We start from the raw sequence: 22,718 nt of genomic DNA, 5'->3' as shown, positions 1-22,718 counted from the left end.
AGCCTTTTTAAAGAAAAGAATAGGTTAGAACTGGAGATGGTTCTGCTATTATCATCTTTTTGTATTTTGAACAAGATAGCTGGAAGCTTAAATCAAGTGTGAGAATTCTTAAGGAAGGAAATATCTTAATTGTCTGGATCTAAAGGATAAGCCAACTGAAAACTCTTTGAAAGATTGTTCATGGACTTCTTGAGCAATAAGAAACCTAATGATGTGATAATCTGTAGCTATGGTTTTTAGTAATTTTAGTAGGATTGCTTCATTAGATCTGTAATGGCAGAATAATATTTTTCCTCTTTTGTTCTTTTCATGGAAGTCAGGACTAGGGGGTCAATGCCATACTATTAGTTCTCTCTCTCTTTATTAATTTTCATTTTTCCCATATCTCTTCCCCCTCCCCCGGTTTCTTTATTTTTGATTGTGTATTATTTTGATTGTAAATGATAGTGTTAAAAATTAATAAAAATTAACCTATTTTTGGCACATCTCCAACAATACCAAAGACATTGTTTAAATAAACAGTGAAATACTGTTCCTGATAAACCCTCACATGTCACCCTAAAATGTTGGCTCATGCTGGTAAAGCTAGGATAATTATATGTCTACATGATATTAACATAGTTAATATTTGTTCAAGAACTGCTTAATGAGATTAGCCCTTAAAGGCAATAGATGACATGGTACTTTGTCATGGATAAGAGGTTATGTGTTAAGATGAAATGCCCTGATGAATATCTTCATTACTTAATGTGCCTTACATATGTTATGGAATGTAGCAAAACTGCCCAGACATTGCTATGTCTGTGTTCTCTCTGTGGGGGACGTATATGTACATCTATATATATTTATAATAAATAGCCTAAAACTAACAAAAGAGTCTGTTCATTCTCATGCAAATATCCTGGAACCCCAAGACATGAAAATGTTTAAGCGGAGTGTTGAGGTTAATCTGGCCTGTCTGGTTTAATCACTATCATTAGTTGGGTGTCCAGAAGTTGATAAAGGTGACTCCTGACAGAATCCAGAATTAGCTGACAAGTAGAAAGGACCTTCAATCCCTCAGTAAAAGAGATGGCATATAAGAAAGTGGCATATAAGAGATTCTGTGCCATATTACTGAAAAGGACAAAGAGCTTTGTGCACATGTTGGGCTTGGACAGCACCCTGTTGGTGGAATACAATTACATGAACATATGTGCCGTTTAACTGCCAAAGAGGTATTCAGTACTTCCTTGCACAAGACTCCCCCCTTCTCTGTGCAAGGCAGATTCAACATGTGGTACATGTCACCACAACAAGGGAGGGGAGCTGGGCAGTATCCAGCTGCAGTTCCATGGCTGGGAGAAATGAACACTTTTTGCCAACCACTTAGCCATCATGGGTTGCGATCTAGTACTAGAAAGCGGCATATGTTCTGCCAGTGCAATGAAGAGTCTCAGCCCTAGTGTCTAAAGTCAGTCTAAAAAAGCAAAGGCAGTAAGGTTTGTCTTGTTTTATTTTGTTTACCAAGATCAGACAATATGCCTTCAAAACTACAGGAATTAATGTAGGCAGAACTCTAAGGTATGCTGAACTACGTTCACAGCACAAACAGACAGGCTAAAATAAAGCTGCTTTGGGTCACTTTGGAGGTATGCTGTTTAAATGCTGCATGTGTCCTAAGAGACCAGAAGCCACACTAAAGCCACGTTCCATTCCTAAGGACTAGAGCATAGCTTTGGTGCAGCTTCTGGCCTCTTAAGATGCATGTGTCATTTAAACAGCATACCTCCAAAGTGACCCAACGCAGCTTTATTTTGGCCTGTCTGTTCAGGCCCACAATTTCCACCAGAACATAAGATTACTTTTCACCCAAGAAAAGATCACATAACACAAGAACTGCAACTCTTGTAAACTATCCTCCAGGTGCTGGTTCTAGGCTAGCTAATCTAAGTACATCTGCCCCAAGAAACGCTTTGATTGTGAGCCGCATAATGTGTATAATCTGTCAAGCCTTGTGTATTTTCTGTTTGTGTGGGAAAGCTTCAAGGGCTAGATGTCAGCTACTAGTTTGACTGATTTCCCTTCCTAAACACCTTTGTCTAGTATGACGAATATTTTTTAGAGCAGCTGAATATTTTTTTCTTCTTAGATGGGCTTTTTGCTGTTTTCCTGATTTGCACCTTTGTTCTTATGAGCATTTAATTGATTAGAGCTTTAAAAAAAAAAGCAGTGTAATGAGTTTTACCATTATGTTTTAAAGGACAAGGTATATTTCCTCTTTCTCCACCTTCTCCTTTAACAGAGTCTGAAAAATACCTGAGATTTTAAAAAGAGGTTTTATGAATCACACCTTGACATATAAAGGGCGTTTAAACTATGTGTTTGTGAATAGCTGGCAGCAATTTAATATGGTACTTGCACAGAACAAAACTAATCTCAAACTATGTAAATTAAACAACGGAATGTTTAATCAAGACAGTCCTTACTGAGCTTTAAAATTTTAACAGACGTTTCTCTATTCAGGGATGTATTTTATTGGAAAGTGTAAGTCTATACCCACAGTGAGGTCTTTTTTTTTCCAAGCAGCTTTGTAGTACAATTGTTACCAAGTTTCTAAACCAGAGACATTGTAAAGAAATTGTTTCATACTGGTAGTTTTCAACTAAAATGTTTTAAAAGTGACATTGTATTGGTTTTATCTGTGCTTCACATAACAGCAAGCAAGTAACACTATTGACAGTCAATTTTTGAACTAAAATATCAAATCTAAACCAAACTGTACACATACACACACAATTACTTGCAATGACAAGCACAACAGACTAATTCAGTACATAAATAATGTCAAAATCAATACTAACACTTAAAATCCACTCAAACTCACCCTCTCACCCAATACAGGAGTTAAGGCATCTCTGCATAAAGACAACTCACTATGTTGGGCTGGGCAGTTTGAAAATTTCTTACTTCTCTCTAAGACTGTGTTTGTACTGATGATAGTTAAACCAGTGTTAAACCAATACAATATTTACATAGCACAGCACAGCACATCTGAGACACTCACTTGGGGATAAAGCCCACGTTTTGGAACAGTACAAAGACCACCATGATTACATGTCTGGAAACTATTTACAGGTCCCTAAAATGACTATGTCTGTACACTGGTCCAAGAGGGCAGGCAAAAGCATGATGGGCAGTTATTTTTATGTGGGATTTAAAACATGATTTGGAAGCACATAATTATGCTACCCTGGATGCCATGTTCCACCCCAAGCTTCATAAAAGTGGTCTCATCTTCCAGAATGGCAGGTCCTGCTGATATTTTCTTTTTAAAAAACCCAAAAAAAACAAAACAAAAAGAACACGAAGATTTACTTTGTGTAAGTTTTGGTGGTGTCTATTCAGATATCTGAAATTTGAAGGAAACACGTCCAAGAAACTTGTCACGGTCATCTTCATTTTTTAAATTTTCTGATCCCATGATCTTGCACTCAATTGTTACATCTTCTTTGGTACTGGTTGTATTAAATGCTAGTTGAACAGCCACAAGAGGCTGTAAGTAGTCAGGCTGGTTAGAGAGAAACGGAGAGAAGCAGGTTATTGAAAACATTCTGAAACTGCCGGCACTCAGTTAATACGACTTGAACATCCCACGTGCGTCTTAAGCTCAACACTTTCTCAGACTAGGAAACCTCTGGAGATGGTAGCACCATTAACGGACTGGTGGAACTTAGAACAAATCTATATTTGTTTATTTAGAAGTAAGCCCTACTAAACTCATTTAAATTATCATGAAGTAAAACTGAAGCATTCAGTCACTAAATTTGCCTGAAAAAATGGACTGAGACAACACCTGCCTTTTCTATTGACTTAACTGTGGTTCATTATTTATACTGCAGTTTCAATATACTGTCAAGTTCCAATGGACCCTTTCAAACTCCTAACTAAAAATAAAGATATCACTTCATTCAATCTTATTCCAGTCTAATATAAATATAGATTTGCTGGTGACACTTTCAAAAAACAGTCTAAAAAAACCCCAGTGGATTATATTGGATCAGAGAATGTTACCAAAAATAAACAACAACAACAATAATAATTAAAAAGTAATTATTTTATTTTCATGTCAAGCACACCTGTGATATTGGGCTGGAAAAAATGACAGAGCCCACCAAGTCACAGATTAGGCAATCATCATTGGACTATCAAGAAGTCCTGCGGAGGAAGATAGCAGGAGAAAGCAAAAGAAGAAACAAAAAAGACTGAGTGAAATACTTGGCACCTAGGCTGTGTTCCCAGAAACAGTATGGTTACGCAGGAACCCACAGTACTGCAACAGGCATTACGACTTTGAGCTCATCCACTGCACAACAGCTGATTAGCTCCCACTGACCGAGTCAATAGTGTGAGAGAGGGTTGTATGTGTCTGTGTGTTTAGCTGCACTAGGGACTACACTAATCTCTGAGAAAACGCAATGGTTTTCAAAACTATTTTTATACTGGCACAGTATGTAGGATTCAGACGATACTACATAACTAAAGTAATCCAATGCATTCCAGTAGGGGTCTTTTGAAAGAAAATATACACTACATTACCTTTGTTAAAATTAAATTATATGGTCTGCTTATATCATTCAAACATGGAAAGGAACCAGTGCTTGTGCCCCATTCCCTTCTCCTTTTGTGTCATGTCTTTTAGATTGTAAGCCTGAGGGCAGGGAAGCATCTATTATCCCCTCTGTTGTAAACCGCTCGGATTCCCAGTGATTGGGCGGTATATAAATAAATCCTATTATTATTAACATAAGAAAAATATGGATTCTTTGACTTGTTCAGGGAGGGGAGGAAAGACAAACCAGAGTCTACCTGCTTCTTAGGCTGAAATGGAAACAAACCCACAAAGCAAATGCTCTGAGCACAAGCACTACTGCAGCACTTCCTACAGCTCCTAGGCTTATCACTTTGACTGAATAATGTGGTTACTGGATTGGATCCAGTCTAAATTATGATAAGGGCACACAAACAACCATGAATGTGTTCTAAGTATGACTAAACCTGGATCCAACACTTTACAAATAAGGAATCAATGCTAAAAGTTTGCATTATTATTCTAGTGTCAAGATGAAACAATCCTGGAGAAAAATTAAACCCGCTAAAGTAACATTTATGCTTAAAGTCCAGTAAATCTCTGTGTGTTTTTGGCACACACAAGGATGTACAACAGATACAATAAAAATAGCTATTCTAATGATCTCAAAGTCCTATTTTTACCACTCCCTTATGAAAAATTGCTGGAGACAGAATTGATCCCAAGCAGCTTAGGTGCTGGTAGTTTCATTATTATTTTAATGCGAGTAAATCAGATCCCCCCTCCCCCGGCCAGACATGTAATGTAATGGTTTGAGCACTGGATTATGATCCTGGAAACTAAGACTCAAATTCCTGCTCAGCCACAAAAACCTACTGGGTGACCTTGGCCATGTCACATTCTCTCAGCTTCAGAGGATGGCAAAGGCAAACCCTCTTTGAATCAACCTTGCTAAGAAAACCTCATGTTAGATACATCTTAGGGTCACCATAAACTGGTAACAACCTGAAGGAACACAACAGCAGCAGCAGCAAATCAGATCCCTAATAGTGGAACAGTGAAAAGGGAGGATGAACCACCACAGAATAAGTGGAGCACAAGTTTAGAAGTACATTGAGTGTGAAATGGTACAGGATAATTAATTTAGCTTGAACTGAATACTCCATGAATTTAAAGACTGGACCAGGTTACAATCCCATTATATCACGGAACACTGTGCTACCCCATGTTCTCTTAGTTCTGGCAGATGCTATGAGATATCTAGTGTTAGAAGTCCCTACAGCCATGATTTTGTATGTCATTCTGAACGACTGATGCAAAGGCCTAACAAGGGATAGAGAGTGCCATCACATCCTTCTTTAGAATTTAACAAACAGCTCCTTTACTGGCCACTGTCAAGAATGAATGCCAGCTAAAGCTTTCTACTGATCCACCCTTAATTCATCTGAGCAAGTATAGAGAAATTTGGTGAGATACAGATTCTAAAGGAGTCCTGGTACAGTGGTTAAGTGCCAATACTACAGCCACAAGGTTGTAAGTTGAATCCCAGGCAGGGCTCCAGGGTCCACTCAGCCTTTCATCCTTTCATAGGTCGGCAAAATGAATACCCAGCTTGTTGGGGGCAATTGGTTTACACATTGTAAACCGCTTAGGGAGTGCTAGTTCACTGATAAGCAGTAAATTGCACTGAATGGTAAACAAAAGCACAGCAACTTTCAGATGAATGATAGTAACCAGCAAGCCTACTCTGTTATTTTATGACAGTGATTATCTAGGTAAAAACAATTAATTTTCCGTATCCATAATTAGCATATACTTACATGCAAGCGTTTTCCATAGTATGGGAAATACATCAAATCAATTTTTCCCTCAGGAGGAAAATAAGTTATCACAGCCTTGCCTTCTTCCTGTGGATAGAATATATGCATGAATTAGTTTATTTATTAAACAGTGCATGGATTGGCATTTACCATGGCATCCCAGGAACTGAGAACTTTGCTAGCATTATTCCTTCAAAATAAAATAATTCAACATTATTGACAGGTAGTCAATAAAACCTTGTAGTTTCAAAATAAAAAATATAATTCATTTTTTTTCCACAAAAAATAATTCAGTCATGGTCTATTAATCATTAATAATTAATAAAATCAAAGAGTGACAATTATTTACTGACAAGAATTTCAAACTTCAAGGCAAATCATAGGGCTGAAGGGCGGGATATAAATTCCATAAAGTATTGGTGGGTTGTTGAGAGACCTGCAGGTGATGGAAGTAAGGAATGCAATCAAGTGGGAAATGGATTAAGCCAAGAGAGAGAGAGAGAGAGAGGAAGCAATAATAGTATACTACTCAACATAACCAAATACGTAATCTGGAACCTTTAAAAACAATATTTAATTCCGTCTTATTTTACATTTCAAACAACGTATGCCTGTATGCTACATTCTTCCATAACAAAACTTTTTTAAAGATAGAAGTATGCCATCTCAAGCTCCTTGGAAGAAAGGTGGAGAGTAACAAATAAAATACAGAATCAATTACAGTGGTCACATTTTGTAAAAACTTCTGTTTTCTATAAACCCAGAGACGTGAGGAGATGGAGCAATCTGTATGCCAATTGGTATGAGGGTACCAAACAGTAAACAATGAGCATATAGTACTAAAAAATTTGGAAACATATTTGAGGATAAATTTCAAGTTATTTACATAAGAAGCTAACTACAGTAATGTGTTCTTAATCTGAATGCCAAGTTTCCTGCCAAAATGACAGAGATTAATATTATTAGGTTATGTAAGGTGAAACTCAGTTCTTCCTCAGAATTAATGCAGGCTGGCAAAAGGAAAATGGAGAAGCTAATAGAATCAGCCCAAAGGCACTTCTATATATGATGCACTGTCTTTTATATTCATTCTGAAATTTAGTGTCAACAACTAGACATTAATGAATGCTTTCTCATGTATGGAGTGGGTGGAATTAAACCCTATGAGAATATTCTCTCAGAAGTTCATGGATCTACTCATTTTGAAATCAATCCATTCAAAATGACTTAAAAATGGAACCTTTAATAACCATGTAATAAGTCTTGCAGCATGTGCCAAATTTGAAGAATTTAAGGCTGCAACCTAAAGCTACTTTCCCTGAAACAATTTTATATCATTTGAAACCCTTGATGTACACAGGAGGTTTTGTACATACTGCTCCAAAGTCCAATGTGTGTATCTGAACACATAATATTTTGCACACTCCAGAGTTGCTATTAGTTCCAGTGAAGGGGCTCAATCTGCAATTACTGTACAGACACACCATTTAGAAGTAGAGAAGCCCAGGGATTAGAAGCAGCCAGGCAGCCTTTGCTTTATGTGCCAGATAAAAAATGGGCACTTTTAGCTTCAATCATCTGCATGATGAGGATAACTCTGGCCTGTATCCCTCTCATATTTACTCCTGGATATCGAAGCTTCCATCGTACATTTTGCAACTATCCAAAGTGCAGAAACATTAATAGGGTGGGGAGCTTTGGATAATCAAGGTCACTGAGAGGCAGATTAAGACAATACACAAAAAGAACACACATTTGCACAGGAAAGCTGAGGTTGCCTGCTGCCACATGACAGAATTAATGCAGTTGGACACCATTTTAACCATCATGGGTCAATGCTGTGGAATCCTAGGATTTATAGTTTGTTATAGCACCGGAGCTCTCTAACAGAGAAGGCGAAATATCTCACAATACTACAAATCCTAGAATTTAATATCACTGAGGCATGGCAGTTAAAGCGGTGTCAAAAGTGCATTAGTTCTGCACCATAGATCCTAAATTAAATGAACTAGTTACATTATACACACAAAGACCAACTGGCGATCCGACAACACAGGTAAAATAGTAAAACACAATGAAGTATCTAAAAATACTGAGATACTACCTTACTTTTTGTCTAAACCAAAAAAATACATTATAGAATAAAGTTCATTATTTCAGGAGCACAAATTGTGAATCTAAATATATCTAATGTAGCAGTTACATCTGGCCACATGATTGATCTAAATCCTCATACTGCAGATAGCTATGACAAGATCTTGCATTTTCACTTTGGCTATTTGCTTATATAATCTGAGTAAAAAACAACAAAGGGAAAAGATACATGGGGTCAAAAAAAGTGCAGATTATTCATAAATCATAATAAACCAGAATTCTTGAGAATTCTGGATTACAATTAAATTCTGGTTTGTACAGAAAAATGTGCTGACAGCTGATCTACAGTTGTCTCTCCTGATTTGCTGGGATCCGTTCTGGACCCCCCCGCCATGAATTCGGAAAATCGCACATATCCAAGCCCCACTGATTTGAATGGTGGCATGCTACTGCACATGCTCCCCAGACACACACAACATTTTGCCCCTCCCCGCTTGCCGTCTGTGAATGTGCGAGACAGCAAACTCCAAGTCCATGAATAGGGACGGACAACTGTAGCCACATTAGCTCTTGGGAAACTCCTGGGAAGAACATGAACAAGTTAAATGCTTTGAGGACACACCATCTCACAATTTTTGAGATGCGATAGATTAATGCTCAATAGAATTCCAGCTTTAAACTAAAAGGAGTATGCTTGAAATGCAGTTCTGAATAGTATTTGATATGATTCACTGTATAGGTATGAGGAAGACTGTGTTTGTTTTCTAGTCAGATTCTTCACTTGCCTGCCTTACTCTGCCTTGCCAAATAAACTGCTCTTTTACTCTACAGCTAGTTTCCAGTCCTTGAATCAATTAGTAAATTCCCCTTCAGCGCACTGATTGTTCTTGGTTTATTTTGTTGGCTTGTCAGGGACAAGATGACCCATGTTGCCAGTTGAAGATGTCACAATAAACATATCACAGCTAAAATGCCCATAGTTTGTTTAGCTGTTTCCACTTGCTGTGAAGTAAAGCAGCATACACTAGCATAATGGAATGTTCACATTAAGCAAGAATTCTCATGGAATTGTAAATGCAGATGGTACTTGTGTACGATTTAAAGCTTCCACTTTTCTTTTTAGCTGTAGCAACAAATATAGCAAAATTTAATTCTCTCATTGGTGCAGAGTATATATCCACTCACTATTGTTCCTCCCCTCCATTGCTCCAAATGAGGCTTGAGTTATGTAACTTTAAGTTCCAGCCACTTTGCGGGCATGCATCATCTAAACACCATGCCCCCAAAGCATCTTGGAGCCGCTTTATTTAACCTGTGTGTTTTGGGCCTGAGATAATCTTTTCTGTTATGGACAGATTTTGGCATCAAGACTGAGCCATGTGAGAACCAAACAAAAGGCTCTGCAGACCTTCGGGTATCTGCTATCTTCTAGCAGTTAATATACTTCTAGGATTTTAAAGTCACCTAGAAAGCATTTTCTCAATTATTCATCTCTAATTTTGTAGCTGTCACAGCAGTTATAGATGCAGACAGTCTTAAATTTCTACATCCAGTTTTTGTAGTTTTCGGGCTATGAGGCCATGTTCTACAAGAATTTTTTCCTGACGTTTTGCCAACATCTGTGGCTGGCATCTTCAGAGCACAGATGCTGGTGAAGTGTCAGGAAAAAACTCTTCTAGAACACGGCCTCATAGCCCCTCCCCCAAAAAACTATGGATGCCGGCCGTGAAAGCCTCTGACTTCACATTCTACAGCTAGGTTTAGATAAGGGATCAAGGCTGAGTACTTTAAGACAAATTGCAGCATTTTCTTCATTTCTTGACTTGGTTATCTTCTCATTCACACTTTTAAACATTTCTAAAAGATCCAACTCCATTCCCAACAATGATGTCTTCTAAGTTGCAACGAGTTGATCTTTAGGCTCTTTAACTGTGCTTGGCCAGAAAAAAAGTAACAGGACGGGGCTAGGTGTGTCCATTCTGAATTTAAAATCACATGACTCCTTCCTACCTCTGGGAAATAGAGGGGTAACAAATACTGAATGGATTGATCCTGTTCACCTAACACAATATTTTATATGGCGTATGGAAATTATAAGAATACCTATAATAATGCCACAACAAAGTGCATTAAAGCATGGTCCAGCTTTGCGAAATATTAGAAAATACTATCAAACAACATTTTTGGCAGCAGTTTGAAGAAAATACCAGGAAGAAACCCTAAATGTTATGAAAGAAACTTCAAGAAGATAACTTGAACCAGGATGAGCAATTTTGGTCTTTCAGAAGTAGATTGCAATTCCCATAGCCAGTACAGCTGATGGTGAGCAATGCTGGCAGGTGTAATCCAATAGCATTTGGAGGGCCACACCTGCCCACCCTGGCTTTAAAACTTTGGAGAAGATACTGTTATCTGCAGAGATGCCATACTGAAATATACAACTTTCCATATGGTTGGGGGGGGGAGCAAAAAGCTTTATATGGACATGAAGACTACAGAGGAAACAATCAAAGTACTGATGTGCAAGAGAGGCAAGGGGTACCAGCAACTTTAGGATCATGGTGAGGATGAGGAATTAGAGCACCAGGCAGTAGGGGAGATGCAGCAGTAAAAAGAACCTTTCACATTTGGGAACGTGCTTAAGCTTTGTGCACTTTACCGGGACTTGTCTAGCAGAGTGGAGCTACTCCTACTTTCTGTCATCTAGCTAAGAGAAAAGGTAGCAGAAGAATCATAGGAGGATGAGGAGGAACTGGAGTACTGTATTTTCTGGCGTATAAGACTACTTTTTCACCCAGGAAAATCTTCTCAAAAGTCGGGGGTTGTCTTATACATCAGGTGTTGTCTTATAGGGCAGACTGGAGAATCTGCTGTCGCCGCATATGGTGGGGGGGAGCTCAATAACGGCCGCGGGCACATCCCTGCCATTTGCAGTAATCGTATGAAAACAGCTACTGCTCTGATAGTCTTGGAGACAGGGAGGGCTGGGCAGGCAGGGAGAGCTGACCAGTCCAAGCAGGCTTTGTATACAACAAGGTTTCCTGCTAAGTACCTGCATGTCATAAGCATTTGAATTAAAATTACTACCATATTGAAATCAAATCTGATATTTTTCAATTTTTTATTTGGTGTGCATTGGAAGAGGGGTAGTCTTATACGGCGAGTATATCCCAAACTCTATATTTTAACTGGAAAAGTTGGGGGTTGTCTTATACGCCCAGTCGTCTTATACGCCGGAAAATACGGTAGATTCTTTAAAAGAATTCACTATCTCTCTTGGATTGACAGTCCTTTGCTGGGGAGAAAAGTGGGAAGGATTAAAAGTCCTTCCTCACTGGGGAGAACAGCACTTGGGAAGCCTCTCCTCTGTGCCAGCCTTTGTCATAAGGCCAGCATGGGTGAAGGCTTCTCAGTCACTGCTCAGCCAGCTGCACAGTTTCTGCTTCCAAGGTAATCAGGTGCAAAGAGAGCAGCAATTGAGCAGCTGACTGAACAGCAACCGAGAAGCCTCTTGCCTGCACCAACCTTTGCTGCAAGGCCAACATGGGTGAGAGGCTTCTTGGTGCACACAGGCATTTGGGAAACTGCTATGGAATAGAAGTTTTCAGTGGATAGAGTGCTATGGAATTACTATCAATGCTACAAGAAAAGGGATGTACATGGGACATGTGATGGAAACAGCGTATGTTGATTATACTTTTATCTCAGGTTGACAACAACCACTCAGTGATAAAATAAAATGTGCATGTATGTGTGGAGTGTGTGTGTGAAAGCAAGTTTGTTTATGTGGTGCTACAAAGGGGTAAAGGAATAGAAGGGCAGTACAAGTTCATCCAGATAATGTGATACTTCTTAAAATATACACATAAATGATATAAGATACACAAAGGGAAATATTTTAAGTATAGCTAAATACAGCTTAACAGCAATAAATAAATAAATAAATAAAGATAATGGAATGTGCTTACAACTGAAAAATTTCACAATGCAAACACTAAGATCTGTTTCAATTCTAATTTTCTTACCCATGATAAATATAAGGTGCATTTGCAGCATGAAGAGAAAAAAAATGTTTGTTATGAAATGAAACAAAATAAAAATAAAGTAAATATGATTAAAACATAATATCTATGCTAAATGAGAACTATGAACAGAAAATTCTAACACTGATGAACTGTCTAATAATAATTTCTTTAAAATATTTTTAAAATGTCCAAACTAAACACTAATCATAGTGTTTATATTATGCTTGCTTTCCCTCTCCCTTTAGGCCAGGAGTGGGAAATTGTGGACCTCCATTTCTGGCATATAATTATCCCTTGCTATTGGCTACAGTGGTTTGGGCTGAAGGGTGTTAGAGGCCAGAAACATCTAAAGGGACACAATTGCTCAGTTCTCCCATCAGAACACAAGTATATGCATTTCCTTATTTTAACATGCTCACCTTAGAGATACAGTCTATGTATGGGTTTCCTTGAGGCTTTAATCCAATTATCTGAAATGTAAAAGAGAATTTCTGTAAGATTTATTTTTCTGGACAAGTTTTACATACTATTCTAGCAGTCTCAGCCTCTTTATCCAATGGCTGATTATTTCTATTATTCATTTTTAGATATTAAGTTTTACATTTTAGATACTAACTCATTTTTAGATACAAGATAGTATTCCCAAATTAGATGTGTATATGGACAGTTTCCAGAGCAAGATAATGTTAGAGTAATAGGCCTTTGAATATTTTGATTGACAAATGGCATGTTTTCTGTGAGACAGCCACTGACTACTGAGTCATGGGCATGATGCAAGGTTGCTACAGGACTGCATCATGCTATGTGTCACTTAATGATGACTCACAGTCAACACTCTACATAAGTGGACCAGGAGACTGTTCACATATTCTGTTGTCTGTTACGTGTAGAGTTATTTTTGAGGCAGCAGGGTGCTGCTGTGAGCTAGTGTGGATCAGTTTGGTGCTGTGGAGCAGACACTGGAGTTGACTGGAAGTCAGTGTGTGTGCGTGTGCGCACACACACACACACACTCTGTATTGTACACTTTACAACCTGGAGATAAAAGCCTCCAGAACGTTAGATGTATCAACTATCTGTGAGTGTTTCTTTTAAGTGTGAAAAATGGTCAGTGCGCTGTCAATACCAACCGCTGCATGTTCTTGATTTTGTACTCTGCTGTGTATATTATTTTGGCTGTAGCTGGGTGAGTTTTCCCCACACTGCACTTGGAGTTAGACCTTTATCCCACATATCTATATATTTAGGCCACCTGCCTCATATTCTTTCATTGAAAGATAACAGATAGCTGTGCGTTAAAACTGCTTATTTTTAGTAGACCTGTTAGTAGATATGTAGTAGATATGACAATGTACAATATCACAAATATTGTCTACTAATGTACCAATTGGATATAAACAGGGCTGCATCCTCACTGAAACCACAACAAAATACAGAATTCCATAGCACTCAGCCAGGCCAGTTAAAGTGGTGGATTATTTCTGCAATGTGGATGCAGCCTAGCTTTGGCACTTTGACACACATGAACAATCCTTCTCCCACTATCCTTCTACCTTAACCTCTAAGATTTGCCAAGTAGTGCAAGGTGAACGCTATAATCTCATTAAGATAACTAATGTGGTTTTAATGTTTGTACTTTTGTATTGTTTTTAGCCGATGTTTTTAATTGTATTATTTTAATAAGTTTGTTAGAATTTTTATTTGTGAGCAATCTTCGGTCCCCTTCTGAGAGAAAGGCAACACAGAAATCAATCAATCAATCAATCAATCAATCAAATAAATAAAGCAGTCATAGTTTTATAAATGTCCAAGAAATGTGCACTTCAGCAACTAGTTATGATACCTCTGCACAGGTTGCTGGAGAGAAAAGAGTTCTCCACAAGGAAGAAAAAATGCCTAAAAAGCAGTCTGCATGTTCAGGTGTTTCAATCCTGTTCTAAACTACAATCACAAAAGCAATTGAGTTTTTTCCACGTCCATGTGACAATTAGAACAGCAGCAGTTCATTACTTCAAATTAGACATGTAACAGTAATGGCTGAATCCAGATGGCATATTCAAGCAACATGTCACATAACATGTAGTCAACTGCCAAAAATGAAATATTTAGCTACAAATAAATCCAGAGCAGAGTTTTCAAGAAGTCAAATCATAGACCTTGCCCCCTTTCTCTAGAAAGACACAGTAATGCTGTGCTGCAAAGATTTGGGAACAATATTTTGGGTCAATTGGCAGGTGATCTCTTGTGTGCCATATGCAATCACTGTTCTTAATAGTAGTAATATTGGAAATTAAAGCTATCATCTTATAGCTTTAAATATAAAACTTACATATTTCCTAAATAGTTAGGGGTGTGTTTTTTTTGAGTGGAAGGAAACAGGACAAAAAGCCACTCTTCTATGCAACAAAAATTTACTACTCAGAGGCTCCAATGAACATTCCAGAGTGTTTTTCCCACCAATTTCAAGTGTGGGGGCTGTTCAAAAAAACCTCTCCCACTAACATAGGAGTGTGCCTAGGGGGAAACTGATAAGAATTTGCACATGAACATGCTTTTCTCTCTCTGAATAGTAACACAGATATAGGAGTGCTTCAGAGTGATGAGCAACTGCAAATGCCACCAAGCCCCATAGCAGGCTTTGAAAAAAGTTGCAAGTTAGGATCCAGGAAATTATAAATTTATTTTCACTTACCCTGTTCATTTTTATAACAACACATGGTGTTCCTTTGTCATAACCAAAATTTTCATCCTGTAGTCCAGAACATGGTCCTAGATTAGTGCGACTAAATTGGCATGCCGATTTATTAGGGGAAGTCTGTTCAAAGAGCTTTCCTTGAGAACACGGAATGTTTCTGATTTGCTTTGATTCATTATAGGCTAGAAAAAACAATTCAATGAATCTTATTATATACTCATTCAATAAACGTTCACATCCTAAATTATTAGCCCCTGAAGAATATTAAGTATGAACCTTACTTGTCAATTGACAGGTGTATATTTTTCAAGAGTGATAGTCCTTCACCAAAATCAAGTGAAGAATTAGAGACAAATAAATGCTTGTTAAGACCACTGTAACAGGTTGTTACAAGCAGTGGCATCACTGAAGGGGGGGGGGGGGGACAGTGGTGCGAACCGCACCAGCAGACACCACAGAGGGGGGTATCACCTGGTGGAGCAGAACACCCTTTGAACACCGGATCGGGGCTGCAGCAACCGCATGCTAATGCCCCAATCCAGTGTTTTTCCAGCCCCAAAAGGAGCGGCAAAATGCTTGTTTCATTTCACATGTGCATACTGTTACTTTTGAGTAAAAGGTTAATGAAAATATATTCAACTGTTACACATCAGCAACATATTGATGTTTGCATCTTATCAAAAAAGCACTTGTGCTCACTAAAATCTGTATCATACTTACTTCCACTCTATTTTAATTAGTTTGCCCTTTCTTCAGCCATCTCTTCCTTTCACTTCCTTCATTTACCTTGCATTGCCTTCTATCCTCTCTCCTTTCATTACCTGTCATTACCTTCTCCACTTTTGTTCATCTTTCTGACTCTTATCCTTTGTCAACTCCTCTTTCACCTTCTCTGCCACTTTTCCTTGACTCTCTGACTTTCCTCTCATCTACTCTCATATTTTCATGCCTGCAATGTGTAAAATAATAAAAAGTATGAGGGTGTCAAAGAACATAAAGCAGATTACAGCCATGCTAAACATTCACTGTTTGCATATGTTTTTGACACTGATGCTTAGAGGTGATTCTGTAGTCCTACAAACCTCTTCCTTGTCTGCACCTCAGTACTTTCCATTTGTTCATTTCCTTCACCCCAAAACTGCAAAATTAAGGTTGCAACATTATGGATAGTTACTTAAAAATGCTAGTTTAAGGTTAAGTTACATGCCTTAGGACTTTTGTGCATACACATGTACATGCACACACAAACACCGCTGAGAATGCATGTTGTTTAAAAGCATCTTGTGTAAGCGGGTTCTTGGACAAACAAAGGAAGCAAGTACACACTGTATATTATATAATGAATAACCATGCATTAATTAGAATTCAGAGATATAGCTGTGTTAGTCTGGAATATCAGTATCTTGTAGCACCATTGAGATTGCGCAAAATAAATTGCAGCATAAGCTTTTGTCGACTTGGTTTACAGATGCATCTGAGAAGACCGTGTCTACAAAAGCTTATCCTACAACTTCTTTTGGACAAGTGGTATCAAAAGTTCTACTACAGCCCTTTGTATAAACATTAATTAAGAAGGCAGCTGGGGGGAAAAAGAGAAGGTGTTGTGCCAGTCACATATCCAAAGCAAGGATCTTTGAAAACTGGGTCTTCTTAAATGTCATGATAGTATACTGAAGATACTTGGACAAGAGTCTTCCTGATGATCTTAAGTCAGAACATATGGATATGAGGGCAGATGCTCCTGCAGATATTTAGATCTAGTTAAGGAGGGGAGGACAACCCTGGTGGATCTTTGAGTCAATTTTCTGGTCTTGGGAATCTCTAGAGTCCATATATAAGCACGGTATAAGCCGTGCTGGTGCCAATTTTAGGGTTAGGGACCACACGACAACCACACAGTCCCTAACTCTAATACGTGCTGGCGACGCAATAACAGCAGTGTCTCATGTACCACCATTATGACATAATGGATGCAGTGTCCGCACGTTGTGCTCTGCCAGTTATGTCACGAGTGGTCCATTGGCACACTCGTGACGTAACTATGGCAGCGCAAAAAGAACCTGGTTTTTCGGGGTTCCTTTTACTGCGGGGTGACGGAGTGTGCTTTAGGGGCTGCGACATCCCTCCAGAGTAAAAACAGGCACCTGCAAACTGCCGTTTTGTGGCGGTCTGTACTAGGCCATAGTCTGCAAATATACCCCTCCAGGAGGTTAATTGCCAGATGTTTTCTTCTGCTTTTGAAGACATGCTTTTATTTTGTTTGTTTTTAATGTTTAGCAGTGAAAAGGGACCCGTAAGCTACTCAAAGGTCAAACGGCTGTTCCTGGAGGCTTCTGGGAAAGGAAATTCACTTTCTCTTTTTCCTTTTAGTGAGAAATATGGCAGTTCAATGAATATGAAAGGGCCAGGAAGCACAAAGGTAGCATTTGACCATTCCTGGTGCAAACATTTAAAGGTAAGCCCTAGCATCTTGAACTAAATTTAGAAGCAATTAAGCAGCTACTGCAGCTTGTTTAGAATCAGTGTGATATGAGTTTACCTGCCTATACCAGTTATAATTTTGACTAGTGTAATGTTTTACAGTAAGTCAACTGGGAAATTACAAAATATGAAACACCGTGGCTGTATTGCTGTTGTAAAAGAAAGGCCACACCTGGCAACCATCTGAAACTCCTAAAAGACATCCATCACCACCAAGGCCACCTAAGCCTCAACTAACAGTGCTTGATCAAAAAGGTACTATGCATCTTTTTCTTTGTAGGAAATACAACCCATCTAGGTTAGCCTGCAGTCAACTCCCATACATAACTATACCTACGCAATCTTGCCCAGAATCAATCTCAGTTTATTCTTCACAGCCTCAATACATGGTCAATGACAAATGAGTTCACAAAGGATGCCACAGTGGTAGAACTTTTATTATATACAATAGACTCAATACTTGAAGGCACAGTATCAGTTCTGACCTAAGCTGCAGACCAGTTAAATAAAATCATTACTGTGAAAAATATATTCCACTGTGTGACATACAAGCCTGGAGAATTTGCCTCTGCTTGCAGACCAAGTACAAATCCACTTTGGCCCACCTTACCTCAAGTATGCAACTGTACTCCCAGGTGCCTCTCTAAAAGCTGCAGCTGAGAATGCAAATTGCTTTCTCCTGCAATTTCTCACCCAATTATGGTGTAGAAAGCTGCAACAGCAACATATGCAATTCTCTGCTTCCCTACTATCTAAAAGGGCCAATAGTCTCAGATTTGTTCCCAGAAGCACTGATGGCTTTCCTGGTTTTTAAATATGATATATTAAATTCTCACTGCTTCACTTGTAAGGAAAACAGGCAATGAATCTACACATGTTTGCTCTTAAGAGTAATTACATTACCATTCCATGGTCATTCTGTAAAGGAAACAAGAATAATGCCAAGGGGAGCTTTCAAAAATCGTGTCCGTTTATTAGTTCTCAGTGATCAGTGACCTCATATCAGAGAGGATGCTTTCCACAGATGTGAAAGCCCCTACTGCTAAGAGATGCCAAGTTTATTATAGATCCTCATCAAATGAGAAGGTACTAGACTGTCCTGGTCCAAAGATAAGTACATAGAGAACTGTGTGTCCCATAAATACATGAACGTTACCATTCTAATTTTAAGACATGAAGAGAAAGACTGCTATGTATGCAACCAATACAGTAAAATATAACACAGGCATCACAATCAAGCTGCCCAGAGAGTGTCTGTCTCTACCACACACTTATGTATTACAAACATAATTATTCGACAGGGCAGCAAAATGTATTATTAGGCTAAAAACCTGAATTATGGAGCTATTTCTGTTGCCTGTAACCATTTAAAAAGACCAAGAAAAACTTCTGTAACGTGTCAGCAGAAGATAGTGGCATAAGAAGGGCTAGACTAGCCAGTGGAAAGTGTGACATGTTAGTTCCCTACAATAAAACACATAATAATAGCAATAGCAAGTACATTTCTATACAGCTTATCAGTGAAACAGCACTCCCTAAACCGTTTACAATTGCCCTCAACAAGCTGGGTACTCATTTTATTGACATATGAAAAGATGGAAGGCTGAGTGGACCTGGATCAAATTCACAACCTTGTGGCTGCAGTACAAGCATTTAACCGTTTGATAGCTGGTTAAGAGACAAATATGAAGGAACTAGCAAAGAAACAACAAGTTCCCTGTGATTTCCCAAATCCTTTCCTATGAAATCTTTTCAAACATATTATCAGTGTTTTAAGTAGAAGTATTAAAGTTTAACCCTATATTGGATTTGGAACAAGTCTGTAGTGTTCTTTCAACTGCTGACATACAAAAACACATAGAATCATAGAGTTGGAAGAGACCACTATGGCCATCCAGTCCAACCCCCTGCCATGCAGGAAATCCAAATCAAAGCATCCCTGACAGATGGCCATCTAGCCTCTGTTTAAAGACCTCCAAGGAAGGAGACTCTATCACCCTCCGAGGGAGTGCATTCCATTCCATTAGAGCTGCAGGAGAAAGAAACTGTGATAATGATGACAGAAGGAAATCTTGTTTACATTTTATGTCATGAGTATATTACTTAGGCATAGGAAAAAAATACAAGATGGAAGGGCCTGATTACAGTTTATAATCTACGATATACCACATATACTAGACTATAGGTCTAAAGATTTATGCCCCCAAAACTGATCCCAAAATCCCAGGTTGATTTATTTATGGATCATTATGGTAACATGATAGCAGCTCTTTCAGATTTCCCTATGGAGAGAGTGTTTCTTTTTCTCTTGAGTCAAGCTGAAAGAGTCCTGGGTGATTAATTGCTGTTAAAAGCAGAGTCCCTTTCCTGCCCATGCTGTCCACCGCTGTCTGGGGAGTGAAGTGTGAAAGCAAAGTTGAAACACTGAAGCAAAAAGCCTGAATTAGAGTATCTCTTGCTCTGCGCACACATACACACTAAAGGAACCTCCAAGTTTTACCCTCGACTTATACATGGGTCATGGCAAAATGCATACAGTGGGCTTACCTTACACAGGGGATTCATTCCAGACCCCCTGCGTAAGGCAAAAAACACATATGCTTGAGCCCCATTGAATATAATGGAACTCGTGCTTGTGGGCTGACACAGCATGCGCACCACTCTTTTTATTATAGTGCAGCTTCAGAGTAAGCTGAAAGCTGTGTATGGCGCGCCACTGTATGGCGTGAGCACACTGTAATTTTGGCCCCAAAACATGCCCTTACTTATACATGAGGTTGACTTAGTTGAGTATATGCAGTAAATAACTTAGAACTTGAAAAGTACATTAAGACCCCATAGATTTCTTCCATGCTATGATGCTGAAAATTAGATGGCTGCAAACTGCATCATTTCTGACTACCTGGCACTTGACTTTCCACTATCTGACCATCATTTAATCTCCTTTGCTCTCACTTATACTCCTCCTCCTCGCCATACTATTCAACGCCTTTTTCGTGATCTTCAATCTGTCGACTCTAACCATCTTGGTCTGACCCTGGATTCATCTCTCTCTTCCCTAAATCTCGGGGATTCTGCTGATTCAGCAATATCTTTATTTAACTCCACTCTTTCCTCGACTCTTGACCTTCTTGCCCCTGTCTCTGTACGCACTTCCTCCTCCAAGACTAGACCTCAGCCCTGGCTTACCCCCAACATTAAGTTTCTCCGGTCCTGCTCTAGAGCGGCCGAACGTCTTTGGAGAAAGTCCAAAGAGTGGGCTGATTTTATCCATTTCAAATTTGTTCTTTCTTCCTTCTCACGCGCCCTCTCTATGGCAAAACAGAATTATTACAAATCATTGATCTCTTCCAATGAGAGGTGCCCGCAGCATTTGTTCTCCACCTTCAACACTTTGCTTAAACCTCCCTCTCCTCCTGTCTCTTCATCTTTCTCTCCTAATGACTTTGCTAACTATTTCATCTCTAAGATTACCACTATTCGCTCTGAGATAGTCCCTCCTGATTCTTCTTCTGCTCTTAATCTTCTATCGCCTTCGCCTAACAAATTTTCTGTCTTTCCTCCTGCCTCTTTGGATGAACTCTCTACACTTCTGAACTCTTCCAAACCTGCTACCTGTCCTCTTGATCCTATTCCTACTCGTCTTCTAATCTCTATAGCTCCCTCCTTTCTGCCCTCGCTTCTCCATATCTTCAATCTCTCTCTCTCTACAGGCTCCTTCCCGTCGGACTTCAAACATGCTCTCATTTCCCCAATTCTGAAAAAACCTTCTCTTGACCCCTCCTCTTTGTCTAGCTATCGTCCGATTTCTCTTCTCCCCTTTCTTTCTAAGGTTTTGGAACGGGTTGTTTATTCACGCTGTCTTAAGTTTCTTGAAACCAACTCCATCCTTGATCCCTTTCAGTCTGGTTTCTGCCCAAGGCATTCCACAGAGACAGCCCTCACCAAGATCTCGAATGACCTTTTTACAGGCCAAGGCTAATGGCCTTTACTCTGTTCTCATTCTTCTCGATTTGTCTGCAGCCTTTGACACTGTTGATCACTGTCTCCTAATTGACATACTCTCTGACCTTGGGTTCTCAGACTCTGTTCTCGACTGGTTTAGATCTTACTTGTCTGGCAGATCTTTTGCAGTAGTTGCAGGGGGTCTGACTTCTTCTCCTGTTCCCTTATCTGTTGGAGTTCCCCAGGGCTCTGTTCTGGGTCCCCTTCTGTTTTCTCTCTACACACTGTCCTTTGGTAAACTCATCAGCTCTTTTGGTTTTTCCTACCATCTGTATGCCGATGACACCCAGCTGTATCTTTCTGCCCCTGACCTTTCTCCAAGGCTTGAACAGCAAGTTTCGTCTTGCCTTACAGCTGTCTCACAGTGGATGCGCCATCGGCGTTTGAAGCTCAACATGTCCAAGACAGAGCTTCTTGTCTTTCCTCCTAAGCCCAACCTTCAACACTCCTTTTCTGTCTCTGTGGACAACATTTCCATTCAACCAGTCCAGCAAGCCTGCAGTCTTGGCTTTATCTTTGACTCTTCTCTGTTGTGTATCCCTCAGATCCAGACCACAGCCAAGGCTTGTAGATTCTTTTTATACAATATTGCCAAAATCCGACCATATCTCTCTGCCTCTACTGCCAAGATCCTGGTCCATGCCCTAGTGATCTCACGACTTGATTACTGTAATGTCCTCCTGGCTGGGCTTCCTTTTTCTCACCTCCGTCCTTTAATCTCTGTCCAGCATTCAGCTGCACGCATTATCACTTCCACCCACCGCTCTGACCACATCTCTCCTGTGTTGGCATCCCTTCACTGGCTCCCTCTCCCTTTCCGCATTCAGTATAAGCTCCTGCTGTCGACATTCAAAGCCCTCCATGGACTGGCCCCTCCTTACTTATCAGACCTTCTTTCTCCTCACCTTCCCACCAGGGCCCTCCGTTCTGGTAGTCAAGGGTTCCTGTCCCAGCCCAGGATTTCCTCTGCCCCAGCCTGGATTCGCCCCTTTTCACTTGCTGCCCCTCACTCCTGGAACCTCCTTCCT

The 22,718-nt window shown here is 39.5% G+C and overlaps 1 protein-coding gene across 1 annotated transcript in view; it reads right to left on the bottom strand.

Annotated features, from left to right (window-relative positions):
- Positions 1-2,428: 2,428 nt before the first annotated feature.
- Positions 2,429-22,718, bottom strand: part of ATP1B3 (ATPase Na+/K+ transporting subunit beta 3) — a 41,125-nt gene continuing 20,835 nt past the window's right edge. The window contains exons 4-7 of the mRNA XM_042458742.1: positions 15,202-15,386; positions 12,929-12,979; positions 6,391-6,477; positions 2,429-3,550 (exon numbers count right to left, since the gene is read on the bottom strand). Of these exons, the coding sequence (XP_042314676.1) occupies positions 3,380-3,550; positions 6,391-6,477; positions 12,929-12,979; positions 15,202-15,386 (494 nt within the window). The 3' untranslated portion in view covers positions 2,429-3,379. The remainder of the gene's footprint in view (positions 3,551-6,390; positions 6,478-12,928; positions 12,980-15,201; positions 15,387-22,718) is intronic.

The sequence above is a fragment of the Sceloporus undulatus genome, chromosome 3, assembly GCF_019175285.1.
Source record: "Sceloporus undulatus isolate JIND9_A2432 ecotype Alabama chromosome 3, SceUnd_v1.1, whole genome shotgun sequence".
NCBI classification, from domain to species: domain Eukaryota; kingdom Metazoa; phylum Chordata; class Lepidosauria; order Squamata; family Phrynosomatidae; genus Sceloporus; species Sceloporus undulatus.
The sequence above is the reverse complement of the archived record's forward strand: the minus strand, read 5'-3'. Positions and strand labels throughout refer to the sequence as shown.